General features: G+C 37.3%; 1 protein-coding gene across 2 annotated transcripts in view; it reads left to right on the top strand.

Annotated features, from left to right (window-relative positions):
* The window catches only part of PDZRN4 (PDZ domain containing ring finger 4), a 391,568-nt gene that overhangs the window by 364,948 nt on the left and 6,733 nt on the right, over positions 1-19,887 (top strand). For both annotated transcript variants that reach the window (XM_070454564.1, XM_070454565.1), the window contains 3 exons: positions 6,045-6,143; positions 8,600-8,662; positions 16,046-16,147. In XM_070454564.1, the coding sequence (XP_070310665.1) occupies positions 6,045-6,143; positions 8,600-8,662; positions 16,046-16,147 (264 nt within the window). The remainder of the gene's footprint in view (positions 1-6,044; positions 6,144-8,599; positions 8,663-16,045; positions 16,148-19,887) is intronic.

The raw sequence follows: 19,887 nt of genomic DNA, 5'->3' as shown, positions 1-19,887 counted from the left end.
TCTATAACTGACACAGCAGAATGATACAAACCACTTCTCACACTCACCTTGATGTTAACTTTCTCGTTTCTATTCCTGGTCCAGTTTTCATGACATGGGCTCAATTACTGGCCTCATGAATCCATTCCCTCCCTCAGTTAAAAGTATAAACAAAACTAACATATTTTTCTTTGTTAAGGTGTAAAATTTATTCCAAATGGGTAATTTAAGACTTCCTAAGGTGATTCAGTGGAGAAGGCAATGGTACCCCACTCCAGTACTCTTGCCTGGAAAATCCCATGGATGGAGGAGCCTGGTAGACTGCCGTCCTTGGGGTCGCTAAGAGTCTCGGACACAACTGAGCAATTTCACTTTCACTTTTCAGTTTCATGCATTGGAGAAGGAGATGGCAACCCACTTCAATATTCTTACCTGGAGAATCCCGGGGACGGGGGGCCCTGGTGGGCTGCCATCTATGAGTTCACATGGAGTCGGACACGACTGAGGTGACTTAGCAGGTAGCAAGGTGATTCAGAAACCACGAGAAGGAGACAGTCTGGATCAAGGAAAATGTGGCACCTTTATTTCTCAAAAGATCCAGAAAGAGAAAGTCTCTAAGAACAGGAAACTAGGGGCTAAATACTACCTATATTTTGCAACAATATCTTTAGGAAGGGAAAGTGGTTGAGTCCTCACCAACCATTCACTTCATCTCAGTGGTGAGATAAAAGGTGTCAATGTAAAGACAAGACCATGTGTTTCACTTTTATCTTAATGTCTCTACAAAATGTGATTTAGTTACTAGTTGCAGTAATTTGTTATGAATGTTTGGAGTTGAGGTGTCCGAACCTGAAATGTGACAGCAATTTTAAGTATTTCAGGAGGTTTTTTGCTTATTTCTTTTTGAACTTTATACCTGATTTTCACTATCCAGGAGACAGTGAATCGAAATTATTTTTCCACAGTAGAGTATCTAAGCTTCTCATGGATGTAGAGGTTAAAGTTTTCATATTTCCCACTTAATTCATTTTCAGTAAAGATCTTGTTGGGACAACTAAGTGTGGTACTTCACTAGTTAGTAATCAACATTGCAAAATTTAAGATAGCTATATATGATTAAAGCTAAGCTGATAAAATAGTGGATATGTTGTCTTATGGGGCTTCCCGAGTGACTCAGCTGGTAAAAAATCTGCAGGCAATGCAGGAGGCCCTGGTTCAATTCATGGGTCAGGATGTTCCCCTGAAGAAGGGATAGGTTACCCACTCCAGTATTCTTGGGCTTCCCTGGTGGTTCAGATGGTAAAGAATCTGCCTGCATTGCGGGAGACCTGGGTTCTATCCCTGGGTTGGGAAGATCACCTGGAGGAGGGCATGGCAACCCACTCGAGTATTCTTGCCTGAAGAATGCTCCCCAGGGACAGAGGAGCCTTGCGGGCTACAGTCCATGGGGTCGGAAAAAGTAGGACATGACTGAGCGACTAAGCACAACACAGCACATGTTGTCATAAATAAAAAGGAAATAAAATTAAAATACAAATATGGGCACACTAGACCCCATCTCTGGATTGTCAGTTGGTATCGGTGACCATCCTGTCTCGCCCTGGTTTTCATTCTGGCTTGTGTAGTACTGATTGCCGTGCTATGCTAAGTCGCTTCAGTCATGTCCGACTCTGTGAGCCTATGCGCTGCAGCCTGCCAGACTCCTCTGTCCATGGGGTTCTCCAGGCAAGAAGACTAGAGAGGGTAGCTGTGCCCTGCTCCAGGTGATCTTCCTGATGCAGGGATTGAACCCATGTCTCATGCAGCTCCAGCATTGTAGGTGGATTCTTTACTGCTTAGCCTCAGAGGAAGCCTTGTAGTACGGATTGCCTCTGAATTTTCTCACTCATGCCATGGGCCTCAGGCTCCTTGGAGTGTAGAAATAATTTGCTTAAATCCACATTGTTATCCATCAGAAGCTAACACAACATTGTAAAGCAATTACACTCCAATAAACGGACATTGCGGGCAGCCTGAAGCCTCAGATCGTCCAATAAGAGAATTCCACCTGAAAAGCAAAAGCGTGTTTATATTTTTTAACTTCCTTGTTCCACCTGAGACCAAATCATAAAAATATAAAATTTTCACAGCACTATAGTGCAACCGATTTATAGAAAAATCCCATTCTTTCTACGATTCGAAGGATGTTTCACAGTAAACTCTCCTAACTTTAATCTCTTACTCCACCCTCAACATCCATGATCAATTTCTCATAGGATTAGATATTATGGCATGATTTCTTAAGGGATTATACATATTCCCGGAACCTAAGATCTTAAAGCACATTTAAGCCAAAATTAATGTGGTTTCACCAGGTGTATGAAGAGATTCTTCCACTCTAGTCACAAATGCCTTATGGATGGTTAGCAGCGCCATCCAGGAGGGCTTGGCTTTGATTTGTAGATGCCCAAGAACTGTCTTTGCAAAGAAAATGTACAAAGAGAGCATTTCACTTTTATGTTTTTCATCAAACAGCTTCCTTGTGACAGAGGGAAAGGTATGAAAGTTGTTAGGGAAAACATACTCTATTACCAGGAGGTTGTTTTTTCAGAAGTCAGAGGCTTGTGCGCACTGTGAAGAGAATACTAAATGAAACCTGGGCTAGAGGATTCCTCTCAGATAAGCAGCCTTTACAAAGCCACCTTTGCCTCATACAAACAAAATGGTCTACAGGTAGCTGCTTATAAATTATTTGGTCATAGAATTAAAGAAACTTTGATTCTAAAGTGTATGCTTCTGTATACCAATATGAAATATGTAATACCCAAAACATTCTCAACCAAAGAAAGAATTGCAAGTCTACTCTTGAAGCTGGTGTTAGGTGGTTTGTAGGCTGCAGGAAATCTCACTTGAGTCTTCTTCAGAGCCTGGAATCTTACTTCCATAAGTTCAGTCCTTTGAATTAAGGCTTGTAATAAGAATTGTATGCTCAGTTTTTATTGGTGTGAACCAAACACTGGATGGGACAACATTTTAAAAAAGTATAAATAATTATCCCCTTAGGAAATATTTATTATCAATTTTCTTTATCTCTCAAGAGCTACTTGTGAGATAATGGAAGATGATACCAAGGGCCAGGTTTTGCTAGGAGGTAATTAGGGTGACAAACCTGAACACCAATGGCTTTCTAGGTAGGCAGACCTTAGAAACTCCAGGAAGCTAAAGAAATAGATGCAGGGTGTCCAGTATCTTAAAAGGGCAGGGGAGGAGATGCTATTGAAAACAAAGGTGCTGTGGGTAGCTTTGAGACCGGCTTCACAATTTTGCTTAGGTTCAATATGACCTCAGTTTCCCAGATCTCTGTTTCCTTGTGATTCTTGTTAAACAGTTTGCAATATAGATATTTTATTGGTGATTTTGCCCTTTTCGTTTTAATAGATTGGTTTCATTTATTACAGGATATTTAGATATGCATCTTTTAAACAAACACCAAAACGATTTACACCAATCAATCAAAACGATTGATTTTACAAAGCAATGTACACCATTGAGAGTGCAGAGTAAACACTCAAGAAAGGAAGGCTTCCCTCTGCAGATGACTTCCCGCAGCGTGGAGTGCTTCTCTCGTGCTCTTGGAAGGACATCGAAAGTCAATGGATTTCAGCTCCTGGTTTGCTTTAAGTTCCCACTCTCATCCCATAACTTCTTTCCGGAGTGTGAGGCTGTCACGGCTAACACCATGACAGGCAGCCTAGATTAGGAGTAGGCCTGGTTTCCCGGGGTAACATAATTATCAGGCCTCCTGGAGCTAGCCAATCAACATATGCCTAGCAAGGAAAAAGGGAACTTATCAGGGGAAAGCTGAAAGCCCCACGTTGGGCCAACAAAAATTGCCTTGCAACTGTGTAACCAATCCGCTTGCGCCAACTACCCGCTGTGTAACCAATCCGCTTGCGCCAACTACCTGCTGCTTCTTTTTGACCTAATAAATACCCGAGAGAACTGGGGATCGGGGCCTTTCGTCCTCACACCCTTAGTGAGGGCGGGAGGCCCTGGCTCGAGTCAGTAATAAATTCCCCTATTGCAAGTTGCATTATTTCGAGGAGTCTTCTTTCCGACCGGGGACTCGGACTACGGGCAGAACAATGGGATGTTTAGATTTCCTTGTAGGCCTCTTAGGAATCACAAACTTCTTTACTCCTTAACTGTATATACTTCATTGCTGTAATTGGAGCTCTTTTGTTGCTGTAATTCCTTCATAATGTTACAGTTCTAGTCAGGTATTCTTTCCCTCTGGAGGCATTAATTGTTGCCAGTTTTGAAAATGCCCTTCATGAGTGTATACTTTTTGCTTCTGGTGATAAAACATGTCACTGTTTCCTATTTTTCCTCTAGGTGAAAAGAGTTTTTTTGTTGTTGTTCAGCGTATGCCATGCCCTTTTTAAGCCCTATAGTGTAATTTAGAGTATCTTTGTCCACCAGCTGGAAAGTCAGCATTGGTCATGGTTTCATGTACTTTACCAATTTGCAGTACATGTCTCAAGATGCAAGATTTCAATTTTCTTTAATTTGCTGTTAGCTGTGAAATTGTTGGTCACTGGAGCTTATGACAGTCTGTCCTTGTTAAGGATTTACCTATGGCAAGTATAAACATATGGCTTGTAGTATGTCTTTAAAATAAATGGTTATTTTCCAATGACAAGTCCTTTGCTGTAATACAAAGTTAAAATGGAAGAAACTTCTTCAAATGTAGCAGAGTGTACTGGAAATATCCTCTAGTTTGAAATTGAGTATCTCTTTATTTAGTCCTGGTAACTACTTGAGATGATGGATACTATATTAAACTTTATTCCCTTCATTCACTTACGCACATACACACGCTCAATGTGTACACACAAAATCTATCTCCCACTAAAGAGGAAATATTGATTATTGGTTTACAAAAAACAACAAACACTCAGACATGTTTTGAAATAAAAGCCATTATCTGTCAACTAGCATGGACTGAGTTCCCACACTGAAGCTGTACCTGTTCTAGGCCTTAGAGAAAAAAGAGTGTTAAGCAAGACAGACAAATTCATAACTCCCGCAAAACCTGAGTTTTAGAAACTTGGTCTAGATTTGGTCATTTGGTCATTTCCAGTTTAAATCTATTCTGATCTTCCTCATCTGATTAGCTCTTTCTCATCTGAAAGGCCCTTTACTAAAGGGCCTTATATGCTCCATCCAATAGGAACACGTTCTCCATGATAAGAGCACCAATTGGTGTTTTACTGTTTGGAATTATGCAATTTATTCTAAAGTCATCTGCTTCTAAGGGCAGTACAAGTCTATTTCATTATATAAAAATGAAATACACTGAAATTTATTATTATTTTACTGAACATAAATCAGGAAATAGATTCAATATACATTACCTAAGGACTGACATTTCAAGCCCCGTAGCCATGTGTTTCAGTAAATGTGATTCCTTGTTCATTTACTGCTGCATTTTGAATCATGGCCTCTGCCCATATGACTGTTGATGTCTCTTGCTGCAGCCTGGATGAACCCATTTCTTTCCAAGGCTGAGAGTTGCTACAAGATAATAGAAAACCTTGGCCTAGCTACACAGAACTCTGATTATCATCATATATAGAACTCAAAAGAAGAATTGATGCAGCGTCCAGTTCATCTTTTTTATTTTAATTTTATGTTGTTTTATTAAAATAAAAACACAGGAACTCTCAATAGTTTTATAAACATTTTGCTACCTGTATTGACATTCTCAAGTATTTTCTTAATTCCACATTATTGATTTATACATATTTTATTTGAACATCATTTGTGAGTTTTTTAAATTTTATGATTTAATGCAAAAATTGCACATCTCCACCCTTATAATGAAATTTTAAAATGTTGACCTAATCATACAAATATATATGTTGGGAGTGAATTTTGAGGATTTTGGTAACCTAGGTTAATTCAAATGTTAGGTAACAGTTATGAAAACATCCCAGGATGACCCAGAGAATATCAGGGAGTTCTGCATCCTGCTGTGGGATTTCTCTCTGAGATAAATGTCGGTCTCTGTGTTTTTCTCCCAGGAGGTCGAGTTGTGTCGTGTTAGCAGTCAAGAGAAGCTGGGCCTGACAGTCTGTTACCGAACGGATGATGAAGAAGACACCGGCATTTATGTCAGCGAGGTAAGAAACGCCATGGAAGAGAGATTAGGGGAGGCAGACAGCGAGCAATGGAGTGAAATGACTCACGATGGGAAAATCCTTGGGAGGCTTGAATGTGAAGAACTGGCCATGTTCCAATACTTGTCATTCTCAATTAAAGAAGTAAATTATGTTGCCCAAGTAATGTAATTATTATCAGCTTATTCAATGTGGATGCTTTCACCACAGAGTCCCAGTAAGAAAGAGTGCAAAAATGGTAACATTGTCTAAATTTGAATAAAGCCCCATAAGCATGCAGGAAGTCAGGCAAAGTTTTTGATCAGCAAACATTTGTCCTTCCATTCCTGCTGTGCCTTTTATCTGACTTGTTAGCAATCGCATTAACTAATTGTTTTAAATCTAATATTCACATCTAATACTTTAAATCTAAAATCTAAATATTTACTAAAACTCTAATATTTTACTCTGCTGAAGATAGATAAATTTGCATATCATATCCAAGAAGTGCATCCATTAGTTTCTTTTATTCAACCACATAATCACTTTCAAAAAGTGAGGTATTGACTCAGGGAACAATATTCAATATCCTATAATAAATTACAATAGAAAAGAATATGAAAAAGAATAAAATGCACTATACCTCAATTTAAAAAGTGAGGGACTTAAATGTAAAATACTTTCAGTGTTAATTATTTTGAAAAAAAGTGAAGCAAAGTTTATTATTATAGGTGATTTTTGAAACTCTCAAAAGAATCATTTTATGAGAAGTAGTAAGGTATGTACATATGATTTAAAATTACATATGTACATGTGAACACATATGTGTATATATGTTATATAATTCCTGCATATATATATATGTATACACACATATGTATGTGAAATCATGCATGTTATATGTATGTGCATGAACCCAGAGGTTAGACAAACTAAATACTAATTGCTCTCCTGTGCTATTTCAAATTTTCTTGGCCATGACCTTGAAAACATTACATAACTTACTAAGCTTCAGCTTCTTTAACTAGAAATTCAGTACAATATTGCTTTTAGTATTGCTTTTATAGAGGTTTTTAGACTAGGAAAAGATAATGCACTTAGAAAATTATGAAATTCTATAAATATAAATGTTAATCTTTATCACTTTATCAAAAAATCTATTGACTGGTTCTTACCATGAAAAAAATCTCCAGAGAATATTTGACTTGCATATATACCTCTTTTAAATAAACAACTATGAAAACCCCTCTGATTATGGTAAGGAAGTATAAGGCAACATGTGCAGAATTATCTTTTGTAGTATATATGGAAGTACAAATGCAGAATTTTAATATTAGTTTGATTATAGTTCTAAAGACAAAGTTTTACATTGTGAATGGCTTCTAAACAGGATACAATTAATTAATTATCCATCATTTCCTTCAGGTAAGTCTCTGTTTACTATTTAAACATGTCAGCTTTGGAACTTTTTGTTTCGGGAATAGTAAGAAAAGCCACAGGAACCGAACACATGTACTTGGAAAAAATGTTTCCCTATACATCATACATGTAATTGTGGCATCTTTTGTTCTTGACTGATCACTTAAAACTCATTTATTGGGTAGCACTACCTAATTAGAAAGTAATATCTAACATCTGGGTAGGATGGAGCAACCTTATGCTACACTTGAAATACTTTGCTTAAAGGAAAAAAAAAAAAACAGGCTTTCCTGGAATAAGCTCCAATAAATGGTTGGAAGCCATCATGTGAAATGTGTGCTAGATGAAATTACCTAAAGTGAACAGTAAGTCATCACTCAAGTTTGGCCAATTAAAGTGTTGATAAGCTCTTAAAAGAGCTTTAAATATCTATTTATTCTAAAATAAGTGATAGTTAATATACTTCACCCTACATGTAAAGTAGTGTCTAGTAATAATCTGCATGGGTAGGATTTTTTTTTCACTTTTTGAGCTACATAGATTATAAATCCCTTTATAAATTAATGTGATCATAACACAGAAATCCCTTTAATAAGTATGGACTTAAGAATATAGCTATCAGGTTTTCTCAGACAGCTAAGGCAGGATTTAAAAATCACCCTAGCAGAAAGTACATTTCCTGGGTCCAGAGAATTCTGGTATTAACATCATCTGAGGATCATGTCAGCTGAAAACAACATCTGACAGCTGGGATACAGAAATGAGTGAACAGATGTAAAAAAATAAAATTAAATTAAAAAGGGAGAAAGGATAAAAGGAAGAAAGAAAGAGAAGGAGGGAAAGAAAAGTGGTCTACAGATCAAATTGGACTTTGTTCTCCTTAATTTTATTATGATTAATTCTAAAATAGCTCATTAACATTTTTAGAATCAGTTGACAGAGAAAAATCTGGCATGCCCTCTATCACTCAATAGAAAAACATGAACCATATTTTTTAAAAATTTTAAGTTTCTGGGGACGGTATTGCATATCCAGCTGACACTGTGTCCTCGCCCTTACAGGTAGATCCAAACAGCATTGCTGCCAAAGATGGCCGAATTCGAGAAGGGGATCGTATTTTGCAAGTACGTGGTGCAGTTATTTTCTCTAGTTTCCTTCTATCTGTCCAACAGCTTTCATTTTATTTCACACCTTGAAAAATGTTAGAGAAAATAATTTCCCTTTGTTTCTGGTTAGTAACATCTACAAAACTAAAAGCTATCATTCAAACCTTTTTTAAAAAAAAATTGATAGTGCCATTTATTAAGGATTATTAGCTAATAATTAATAAGACATAATCTCTGGACTCAGATACCTCAACTTCAGCTTCCAGCTCCATCACTTACTTGGACGCTTTACTTAACTTCTCATTATAAGACTGTTTCCTCCTATTAAAGAATGATAACAGTAAAATATATTGTGGCAAAGGTTAGATGTGATTAAGCATGTGATGTACCTAGTGAGTAATAAGTGCATGTCCAGAAATAAGTGTATGGTGTGTAATAAGCATGAACTGCTGTTGTTACTGGCATCAACAGCATTTATTGCTGCCTTTTCCACAATAAATTAGGTAAACAGTGATTCCAGTATTCCGTTATGATGAAAGTTTATAAATATGAAGTCTTAATTATTTACAATGAACTGCTGAGGACAGGTGGAGGATGGATAGGTGAAAACATAGAGATGGACTAAATTTCCATTTAACAACAGAGATGGTACCACCTTATGGGAGGTGTGTAGACTGGAAAGAGTTCCAAGCCAAATCAGGAAAAACCTTGAAAGGCAAAGTTTCTATCATAAATCTTCCTTGGCCCACTGTGTCACTTCTGAGTCCTTTCCCATAAAGAGAGGCTGCAGGAAGACACAGCACCCCAGCTCTTGTATCCAATTTAACCCAAAAAAATAACAACACAGAGGCCTTTGAATTTCACTGCAGAAAAAAGAAAAAAAAAAAATGAAAGTGTTAGTCGCTCCTTCATATTCAATACTGCAACCCCATGGACAGTAGCCCACCAGGCTCCTCTGTCCATGGAATTCTCCAGGCAAGCATACTGCAGTGGGTTTCTGTTCAGTTTGGTTACTCAGTTGTGTCCGACTCTTTGTGACCCTGTGGACTGCAGCCTGTCAGGCTCCTCTGTCCATGGAATTTTTCAGGCAAGAATACTGGAATGAGTTGCCATTTCCTCCTCTAGGGACTGGAGTAGGTAACCATTTCTTTCTCCAGGAGATCTTCCTGACCCAGGGATAGAACCCTGGTCTCCTGCATTGCAGGTAGATTCTTCATCATCTGAGCAACGAGGGAAGCCGATCACACCTGTAAAACAGGAAGGAGAACTCAAATGACACATTGAAGAAGTTACAACCTGTTGATATATTCTGTAAAACTTTTAGTTGTTATCGCTATCATTCCCATTTCTCCTTCTTAGATATGAACCCCTGAAAAATATTTCTTTTGATTCAATGCATTTGGATTCAACACTCTATCTGGAACCAGGGCTTTAAACTAAATAAGCTGTCACAGCACCGTTTGGGGCACTCCCTGGGTAATTAGGAAGACAGCTGCATACACAGATGATGACAGTACAATGTGACATTGTTGTGAGAAAGCTTTGCCACACCAGAGGGCTGTCCTACTCAGCCTTCTGCTGTTTCCTTTCCTTTCTTTAGGGGGACATCACCAAATCACACCACTTCTCCATACTCTTTCCCTTCTCAAGTGAGAGGCCACGGAGCTCCTTCTTCATCAGGGACTCTCTACTAAAGCTCCAATTAGGAAAGAACTGGAGATTATTCATTGTCCCAGTAGTTCTCAGGAAACTTCAAGAATATATAATTTCAACTCTAGTGATCTCCTTTCTGGTTAAACAAAATGGGATACGTCTGTCACTGGATAATTCAGGGGCAGGAGAAGTTAATCAAGAAGTTAAGATTTAGCCTTGTCTGCTACTCTATTTTCAATATCTCTTTCACACATATAAATAAATCAGGGGATGAAACACAGATATTCAGTAGAGAGAGTGACAGGATAGATGGAGGAGTAAAGTTTTAATTATGTATCCTCATAAATAAAAAACACATTATTTTAGTGTATCATCCGGATAACAAAGCTTCAAAAAATATTTCATTAGTATATGACTTATGAATCATTTTAAATGTGTTGTTTACCTTGTTAATATCTTCAATTAAGTAAACTGAAAAGAAAGTAACCTTCCTTTGATGCTGAGGGTCACATCATACCCAGCAGTCACCACCCAATGCTATAATGGAGTAAAATGCTCGGTGACTGAAAGGTCTGGAAGATTGTGTGCCCTGATATTAAATGACCCTAGTTGGCTGCTTTTTCTGTTGTGCTGGGTCCCTGTTTTGTCATTTTCCTCATGCTGTTACCAGCTGTCACTCTTTCCTCTCACCTTCTACTCACCACACCCCGTATTCAATATTGTAGCCTCACAGACTCCCTTCCTAGTTTCTAGCTCACCACATCCCAAATACAGTTAGTAAAATACAGTTAGATACACAATACACAAATACAATTAGTAAAGTGGCATCTGTTAGTTCTGCAGGTAGAGTCCAATATATGTAGAGTACATGCATTTCCATAGTTGCATACCATATGTTCTGACACTTCCTTATTTTTGGCTATGTTGTGGGCAGTTAAAATTATCAGATAAAAAATTTTCTGGATAATAAGGCATTCCGTAATGAAGCTGGTTCACTGAAACAGCAGCAGGATTGATAAAGTGCTGTGGTTTGCCTGATTAGTTTATATTCAGTGACAAATATGTCACATCTAATGAATAAATACCTGTCACATTAAAAAGCCTGGAATTCAATTCTATCTGCACACACAGGAAACAAAGAGTCTTAAGAGTGATAGTAAAATTATATTAAAGAAAACCGTGACAAAATTGTACTCATAGACAAATAGCTCCTGTGTGGCTGGTAAGGAGATTATGGGATACATTGTAATGAACAATTAATGACTCCTTTCCCAGGGAGATGAGAGGAGGAGAAAGAGAGGATATCTTCTCATCCTTTAGCTTTCCTGGCTGGCTTTGATTTGAATGAGTCTTGTTAAAGCAACTGTGATTCTAATTTCCTGTTCACAATGACCTAAGTATGGTACTTCTCTGGCTCTGCCCTCATTTTCTAACTGTAGTGCTCCGTGGACGTGTTAGAGGACCTTCCTCGGTGGCATCACACACACACGTGTATTCACACAATCTTGATAGAAGGTAGGGATCACCCAGAAGAGAAACTATGACCCAGCCTCATGAGGACACATTCTAGCTCTCTTGTGTTTTTTTTTTTTTTTTTTTTAAGTGCTTGACAGTCTATTTGCTGTGCTATCGCTACAGACTGGTTGTATTAGATGTGTTCCCAGGAATTAATATGGGGAAGTCCTTTAACAAAATTGTAGTGCTGAGCCACAGAGAAAAACTGAAGACACATACATGATTGGCTATCTAAAGGAAAGTGTGCTCTATTCTCGCATTCTCTTTGGCATAGTAAGCATATAGAATTCCATGTAAGTATATATTATTCTAATCTTGGCTAGAAAAGCCAGTCATGTTTCTAAGGATTATTCCCTGACAACACCCTGCAAAAGCTCAAAACAGTGGAACCTGATTAGTTCTTTTAATTAGAACCTCTAATCAGTTCTTTCTTTCTCTGCCCTAAACTGGTCCTTAGCATTTCTTCCTACTCTTACTTGCTTTTTTTTTATAACTATTTTCCTTATATTTGTTTCACATCTGTATCTCTATGCTTCCTTTGCCTTCTTTTTCACAGTAAAATATCAATAGAGTTGACATAAATCTTTCCTCTTTTGCCTAAGATTTTTGGGTTTTCAAATAAGAAATTCTACCACCTATAGTTGGTTGAATGCCAAGAGCTTTAGTTGCCTACCTGCCCATGGTACACTGACATGAAAAACCTAAAAATTGTCATATTTAAACAAAAAAGAAGCTATATTGAGACACTTCTAGACTTCTAAGTTTTTACACATATGCACATACTAAGTCACTTCAGTCATGTCTGACTCTTTGCTGCCCTGTAGACTATAGCCTGTTAGGCTCCTTTGTCCATGGGGTTCTCCAGGCAAGAATACTGGAGTGGATTGCCACATCCTCCGCCAGGGGATCTTCCTGACCCAGGGATTGAACACTCATCTTTTATGTTTCTTGCACTGGTAAGGAGGTTCTTTACCACTAGTGCAACCTGAGAGGCCACACATACACACACACACACACACTCATAGGCATGTACAGGAGATGAGGCCTAAAGTGGGATTTTGACTGATTTCTCTTTGTAATTGCCACAAATCTCTTCTAAGCCAAGATAATATCCATTTTGAAACTAATGTTTACATATGCCCATGCACAGAAAATGAGACAGATGTATTATCCAGCAGGCTTTTTTAAAATTTATAACAAAGTCACATATTGTCTTCTTCCTCTCTCTCTTTTCCCCTCTATTGTCTTGAAATGGAAGTCTTTCAGTAAATAGTGATGACTCTACTCCTCATCTATATCCTTCCTTCATTTCCAGCTCCTTCACCCTTTCTGTGTGCTGTTTCCAGGCATAGGAAGCTGTTTTCCCACAAGCAATCTTTCAGCTATGAGCCATCATTCAGGAAACAAAGCAAATGAAGGTGGAAAGCTCTGTTTCCATTCCTCAAGTCTTTTCATTCCATGAAAAGAATCTTTGATGAAACCTATGGCTGCATTTTTTGTCTCAATATCAACCTGAGTATCAAACTAATGTTCCAAGTACAATGGAATCTACTAACCAGGTGGCTAAGGTGACCTTTATTTTAAAAAAGAAATAAAAATTGCATGTTAATGCCAGTTTTCTGTGGCAAGCTTATTTCACTCCACCTATGATTCTGCATATAAACTGTTTCTACAACATATGATCTGTCCTCCCATAATAAGTACATAATGCCCAGACTGAAGATCATAGCTCTGGTCATTATGAGTTCACAGAGGAGATAGAAGAATACCAACTATAAAGGAAATCAAACTCAGCCATAGTGTTTCTTGATGACCTTCTAAGAATTAAAAATACATGTGAGATAAATATCCCTTAAGCTAGAACCATGTTCACTATTGTGGATTTCATTGTTATGCATGAATTTTAATATATTTGCTTTGTTTAGAAGAAAAGAATCTTTCTGAGGGATTAAAATATAAATAATCATAGTAATAATAATAGCAACAATAGCATTAATAGTAATATATACCAACCTTGTGCACTTTCTGTATACGTCACATATTTAAACCTTTTACATATATTAACCCATTTAATCCTGTAACAGCCCTCTGAAAGAGACACTATTATCTGCATTTTAATAGAGAAAAACATAATAGCAACATTAACATGAATGAAGAGTATTTAGATTAATGGTAAGTAAAATTTACATGAAGAATTTGGAAATGAGAAAAAGTGAGAACTGCATTTCAAATTTTTCATGAAAGTTTAAGTTAAATTGTGTGAGATCATCCAACTCATTCTCCTGAGGATCAATGCGCCTACAAAGGAGGGAAGAAGAAGACTAGATGCAAAAGAAAGATAGACACATAGATGCATCACAGATACACTATAAGAATTACTATGAAAGGGGTGCAAGTCCTCAAAACTCAAAGAAAGTAAAACTTTTCATATTGTTATTTTTAAACTACACACAGGTGGGGGGAGTAATCCTCCACTGCCAATTTATGTTTATTTAAAGGAAAAAAGGCCTTGGACCCAGTACAGAAATAGCTGTTCAGATATATATTTACAAGAAAAAAGAAAACTACAACATATCCTTCTGGGTCATTAGTCCCCAGTTTGGAATCAAAGTTTTGTTTTTGTTTTTTCTAATTTGATAAATTTTATTTGGAAATTGCAAACAGAAGAGAAAGGAAAATAGATTTGAAAATTATAAAAGCTGAATTTCCTGTCCACACACACAAGTGAAAAACTGAGGAGCTGTTCATTTGATTACATTAAGAAAATACAGCATGTGGTTGTGTGATTTTTCCCTTCTTTGACTATTATTGTCTGCTTCCTTCATACTAAATATGAGTCTATAAGGATCATTGATTGTGGTGCACAGATGAGATTCCTGAGCTTGTCTTCAAATAATTATGTTTGTCTTCATGAGTCAGCCAGAATCCCAGAGACCCACAAGGAGAAAACCTCAGGAGTCCACTTCATGCTTTTAAGAAGAAATTCTCAACGAAAGATGTTAAATTAATCATTGAAAATAGTGGTCAGTGCAGCCACATTTTGTTTAATTTATTGACATAATTAATATTTATTTTAGATAGAATTACTTGACCTCTTCAATTGAAATTTCTTTCGACTTTCTTTGATTATGCGTTATGGGTCAAAAATCTCATTGTCTCTATGGAATGGAATGATTATAAAGTAAAATAAATTTATAAAGGGCAAAGAAAAAATACATCAATAAGAGCTAAATACCTTTGAACATGAAAATGTAGTTTAAAATGCAAATTTTAGGAACCTTATTTTCTCTGTAACACTTAGAAAAAAATGGTACATTTCAAACACTACTAGAATCTATTGTTTTAATAAAAAATTTACTCAAGCTTGGCTTCTTTCATAAGCATTCCTATTAAACAAAACATTTTTTTTTTAATTTAAGTATACTTAAGAGCTGAACCTTATTTCATTAGTTTTGTTGCTTTAGCGAAGCAGATAAGTCTGAGAAAAAAGCTGGAGTAGACGAGGATGTTACCGACGAGCTTGTCCTCGTTTGATTCGGGGACTGGGATGGGGATTACATGTAAATCCATGGCTAAGTCATTTCAATGTATAACAAAAACTACTGTAATGATGTAAAGTAATTAGCGTCCAACTAATAAAAATTAAAAAAAAAAAAATAAAAAATAAAAAGCAGAGAAAAAAAAAAAAAAAAGATATCCAGAGAGTGATTTGGGGCAACTGAGTCAGACCCACATGCAAATATGAGATGATTAAATGAAAATGCAAGCAGCAGCGGCCGGGAGCATCACCCGGTGAGAGATAACACGGCGGCTCTCTAATTGGCTCACAGCGAGCGCGCAGGATGACGGATTTCAGTTGTGGTATTGCTGGGCCTGCTTTCCCCAGCACCATTATCTCAGAGTGACACTTCCATTACTCTGAGCGGAGAAAGATGAACGTCACCTGTCAGGGGCTGGTTAATTGTGTTGCTAGATGTATGTTGCCAGGGCGCAGGTTGGACATTTATGAACATAACTGCTTCCTCTGATGTCCGCCATGCTTCAGGGATCGATATGCCTCTTACAGTAAGCGCGTAATTGAGTGAAGGCACTTACCACCGAGGGGCTGAAGACGAGCCCATTGTGTGAGCTTCATTGTCCATACATTTACCATAAATGAGCTGATATTTGCCATTTATTGTGTGCAGCATTGTGGAAATGGAAACTAATGCGCCACTTTCATTTGTTTTCTAGATAAATGGGGAAGACGTCCAGGATCGCGAGGCGGCAGTGGCCCAGCTGTCTAGCGATGAGTGCAGGAGAATCCTGCTGCTGGTTGCAAGGCCAGAGAGTCAGGTCAGAACACAGAGCAAAAGCCTTGGACTGAACCTTAGGTTCATCGTCTGCTATTCCACATCAGATCAGTGCCACAGTTATTTGTAAAACCAGGCATACAAAATAGAACCCAATCATTTCCAGTTTGCCAACCTTATCAAAACAATTATAAGTAAAGACTCCTTAATATTGCTCCACATAAAGGCAGCTAAACAACTTATTTTTTAAAAGAAACACGAAATTGAATAATTACTCTCTCCTTCCACTTGCCAGTTATTTAAAATTAACTCATAAATGAAAAATGATTGACCTTACATGATATTTAATTCTGTGTGCATCCCTGCTTTAGGTTGCCATCTAAAAATACTTAATTGGCATATTAAGGTATCTTAAAAGAATCTCTAATGAGAGAAATATTAGCATATCTAGCTATCAACTCAAATCTTTTTAGAGTGCCTTTATCAAATAAAATATCTTAGGTAGCATGATGTGGTTCCATGTATAGTAGATGAATTTTTTCCAAGTTTAGCATGACAGACACGTCTGTCTGGCCCAAACCAAAAACTGAGAGCTTCTAAGGGATTTTTTATATCTTTACAGAGGGAGATGTCATGAAAGTAAAGGAGAGGTAATGGTGGAAGCAAAGTACTATCGGTACTTCTTTTTATGTCCTTTTATCCCCCACCACAATGCAGAAAGGACCTTACATTGTCACCATTCTATCTTTCTGTCAGTAGTTTGAGTGAAGTTGGTTATATCACCATTTGTCTTTTAGGTTATTGATCTGATATTTTTCAGACTCAGTAACTACATCCTATCTATAAATTACATTGAGTAAGTGTATTTCAGTGTCAGACTGAATCCTGACTCGAATATAGTGGTTATAAAAGATCACCCTTTCCGCATATATTTCCTTTATGCCCTTGACCATTCTAAATGGTTCCCATAAAGCCTGCCATAGCCCGGGGCAGACTGAAGCTGCACACCTGAGGTCTTGGCAATGGGGTTGGACAGGCTGCAACTGGCTGGGCTGCCTATGTGAGAGTGAGTTATTAAAATACGTATGAAATTGCACTAATTACTTGGAAATTTGGCAAACCAGTTAATCTCAATGATCCCATTTTCTCGAAAAAGAATAGAGAGGCTAAATACATATTAGTGAAATTAATGGTAAATTGAAAAGAGCTCAATAGTCACCCTTTGTAGAAAAGATACTTTGACTTTATCATGTGGTTTCCCTGCCTTTTCCATGAAACTGCTAGACAACCTCATTAATTTAGAATTAAAGCATTTGCTTTACTATGCCATGTAACAGCTATAATGAAAGAAGAGAAGTTAATAGCAGAAGACCAGATCCTGTTAATCTTTGATAGCTTAAATATTCTCAGTAGAACCAGTGGTGGTTTTGAATAACTGACTAAACTTATTACATTCCTAACCCAAGAGTTAATGTTGGAGAATGAATTTTCAAACAATACTTTCCACAATTGATAAAAGATGGTCATCTGACTCTGAAGGATACCATGCTGTCTGACAAAAGTAGGATCTTCCTTAACCCCTTGATCCTGAAGATAATGCCACTGATCTTAAAGATAATGACACTGATATGATAATAAAGCTGATTGCCTTTAGAAAACCAGATTTCTAGAAAAATAAGGAAAGAAAATGCATTGTAACACCATACTTTAAAATGTAATTTAAGCATTACATGCTATAAAGTGGCAAAAGCAACACAAAACAAAACTTGTATTTACATCACCATATTCTCCCATCAGTTTCAATATATTTCATTATTGCATTTTTGTATGTATATTTTATTTAGAGAGAGTATGGAAGTTTATGTGTCGTTTTTCTACCCTTAAAAAAAAATGTTTCAAATACTCTCAGAAATGATCTACAGAGTTGCTGGGGGCAGTACTGTGCAACCATGCAATATTTTTAAATAACTCATTTCTTTCATTCCCTGTCAACTTACTTTCATTTTCTGCCCATTTTCTTCCTTAGACCATTAAAGATATTGCTATTTTGTCCTATTCCCCTTGGGACACTGGGTGAGAACAGGCTCTTGTAAGAACTATAGAGAACTTTTGAGATAGTGCAGCTTGTTCCTTTCTTTGAGATGCCACGTGTGCGGACAGATCCCCCTGTATAATTATGACTATGCTCAGCTCCAGGGAAAAGTCAGTCTGCCAGAGCACTGGACTCAGACTGCCGTATTTATGTCAGTCTGTCACATTATGGGAAATGTGACAGGGAAGGGAGGTGAGCCAGAAGAATCTCTCCTGACTTAGTGTGTTGTGTACTCCTCCAGCCTAAAGGGATGCCTTATCAAAGCAGACGGACACTTACCACCCATGGCAACTCAGGGATCTGTGGGGTTAGCTAACAAGAAAAGGCTTATAGGGAACTGTTAATTTCTATCATTTGGTCTCTTTGTCTTCCCCACCCCTTCATTTCAATTTCAAAAGATTCTGTTCTATCATTCACTGTAGCAATGTTGGCAAATATTTTGTTTTGACCTGATTAAAGAAACATTCCTTGGTATGCTTATAAAAAATAAACAGTTCTAGCTTTAAGTAATTTCTTTTGTAGTCTGGCATTTGCAACTTCATGAAACTTAAAAGGGATTATAAAATATGAACTTGAACAATTATGAATTGGACTGAATTTAAATTTTTAGTCAGCTTAATTTTCATAGCTCATCTGCATATCAAAGTCACTGGGGTGGAACTTGGTCAAGTTATTCAGGACAAGTTGAAATAAATGAGGATGAATAAATGCATTGATGCTTTTGGCCCAGTCAAGTTTGAGATAATTTAAGGTCTAGGTAGTCTTTAGTAAATAAAAAAGAAACCTATGATTGCCTTCTTTTAATGAATATGATGCATATACACTAATGCTTCTTCTGATGCAATTTAATGTTTTCTCAGGGATTCCCAGGTGACTCAGTGATAAATTAAAAAATCCGCCTACCAATGCAGGAGACATGGGCTCGATCCCTGGGTCAGGGAGGTCTCTTGCAGGAGGGCATGGCAACCCACTCCATTATTCTTGCCTGGAAAATCCCATGGGTAGAGAAGCCCGGCAGGCTACAGTCTGTGGGGGTCACAAAGAGTTGGACACAACTGAGCATGCACACAGGTTTATTTGTGTTTAAGTTTTAGAAGTTCAGCTCTCTTAAAGACAAGCTTGTTTTATGTGTTTGTTTGGTGCTTAAGCATTAGTCTGGTAGTGAAAACATCTCCCACTCTTGTTAATTTTGACTCACTAGAAAACTGCTGTTCCACTGTAACAGAGCAAAGAAGAACTTTGACAATTATCCAGTTAATTCAATCAGTACAGACAGCTAATTTATGTAATCCAGCTCCAAAAACCCACTTTGAGGCAAATTATCTGTATTGACTGTCAACACTTATCATATTAACAAGATAACCATGAGTTTTCCACTTCCCTTTGTATTAAGAAGCCAAAAGGATTTGCTTGGTTTAGTTTGTGTAAGACCCCCACAAGAATATCTGCCTTCAGCACCCACAGACAAAACCCTGCATGCTTCACACAGCTCCCTCACCCTTATATGCAACATTTAAGGTCTTTTTCCTTGGAATTGGGTCTGAGAAATGAATCACAATAGTTATACCATAGAATCACTTTGCTTTTGAAAATACCTTGGAATTTTCCTTTTTTTCAGATAAAGTGAATGTGTGTATTTGTGGCAAGGAGTCATCTTGTTAACTTGAAAGTCATCCACCTCAAAATCAAAA

Source organism: Odocoileus virginianus, chromosome 24 (assembly GCF_023699985.2).
Source record: "Odocoileus virginianus isolate 20LAN1187 ecotype Illinois chromosome 24, Ovbor_1.2, whole genome shotgun sequence".
Lineage (NCBI taxonomy): Eukaryota > Metazoa > Chordata > Mammalia > Artiodactyla > Cervidae > Odocoileus > Odocoileus virginianus.
Note: the sequence above shows the minus strand (reverse complement) of the source record. Positions and strands in the feature narration are given on the sequence as shown.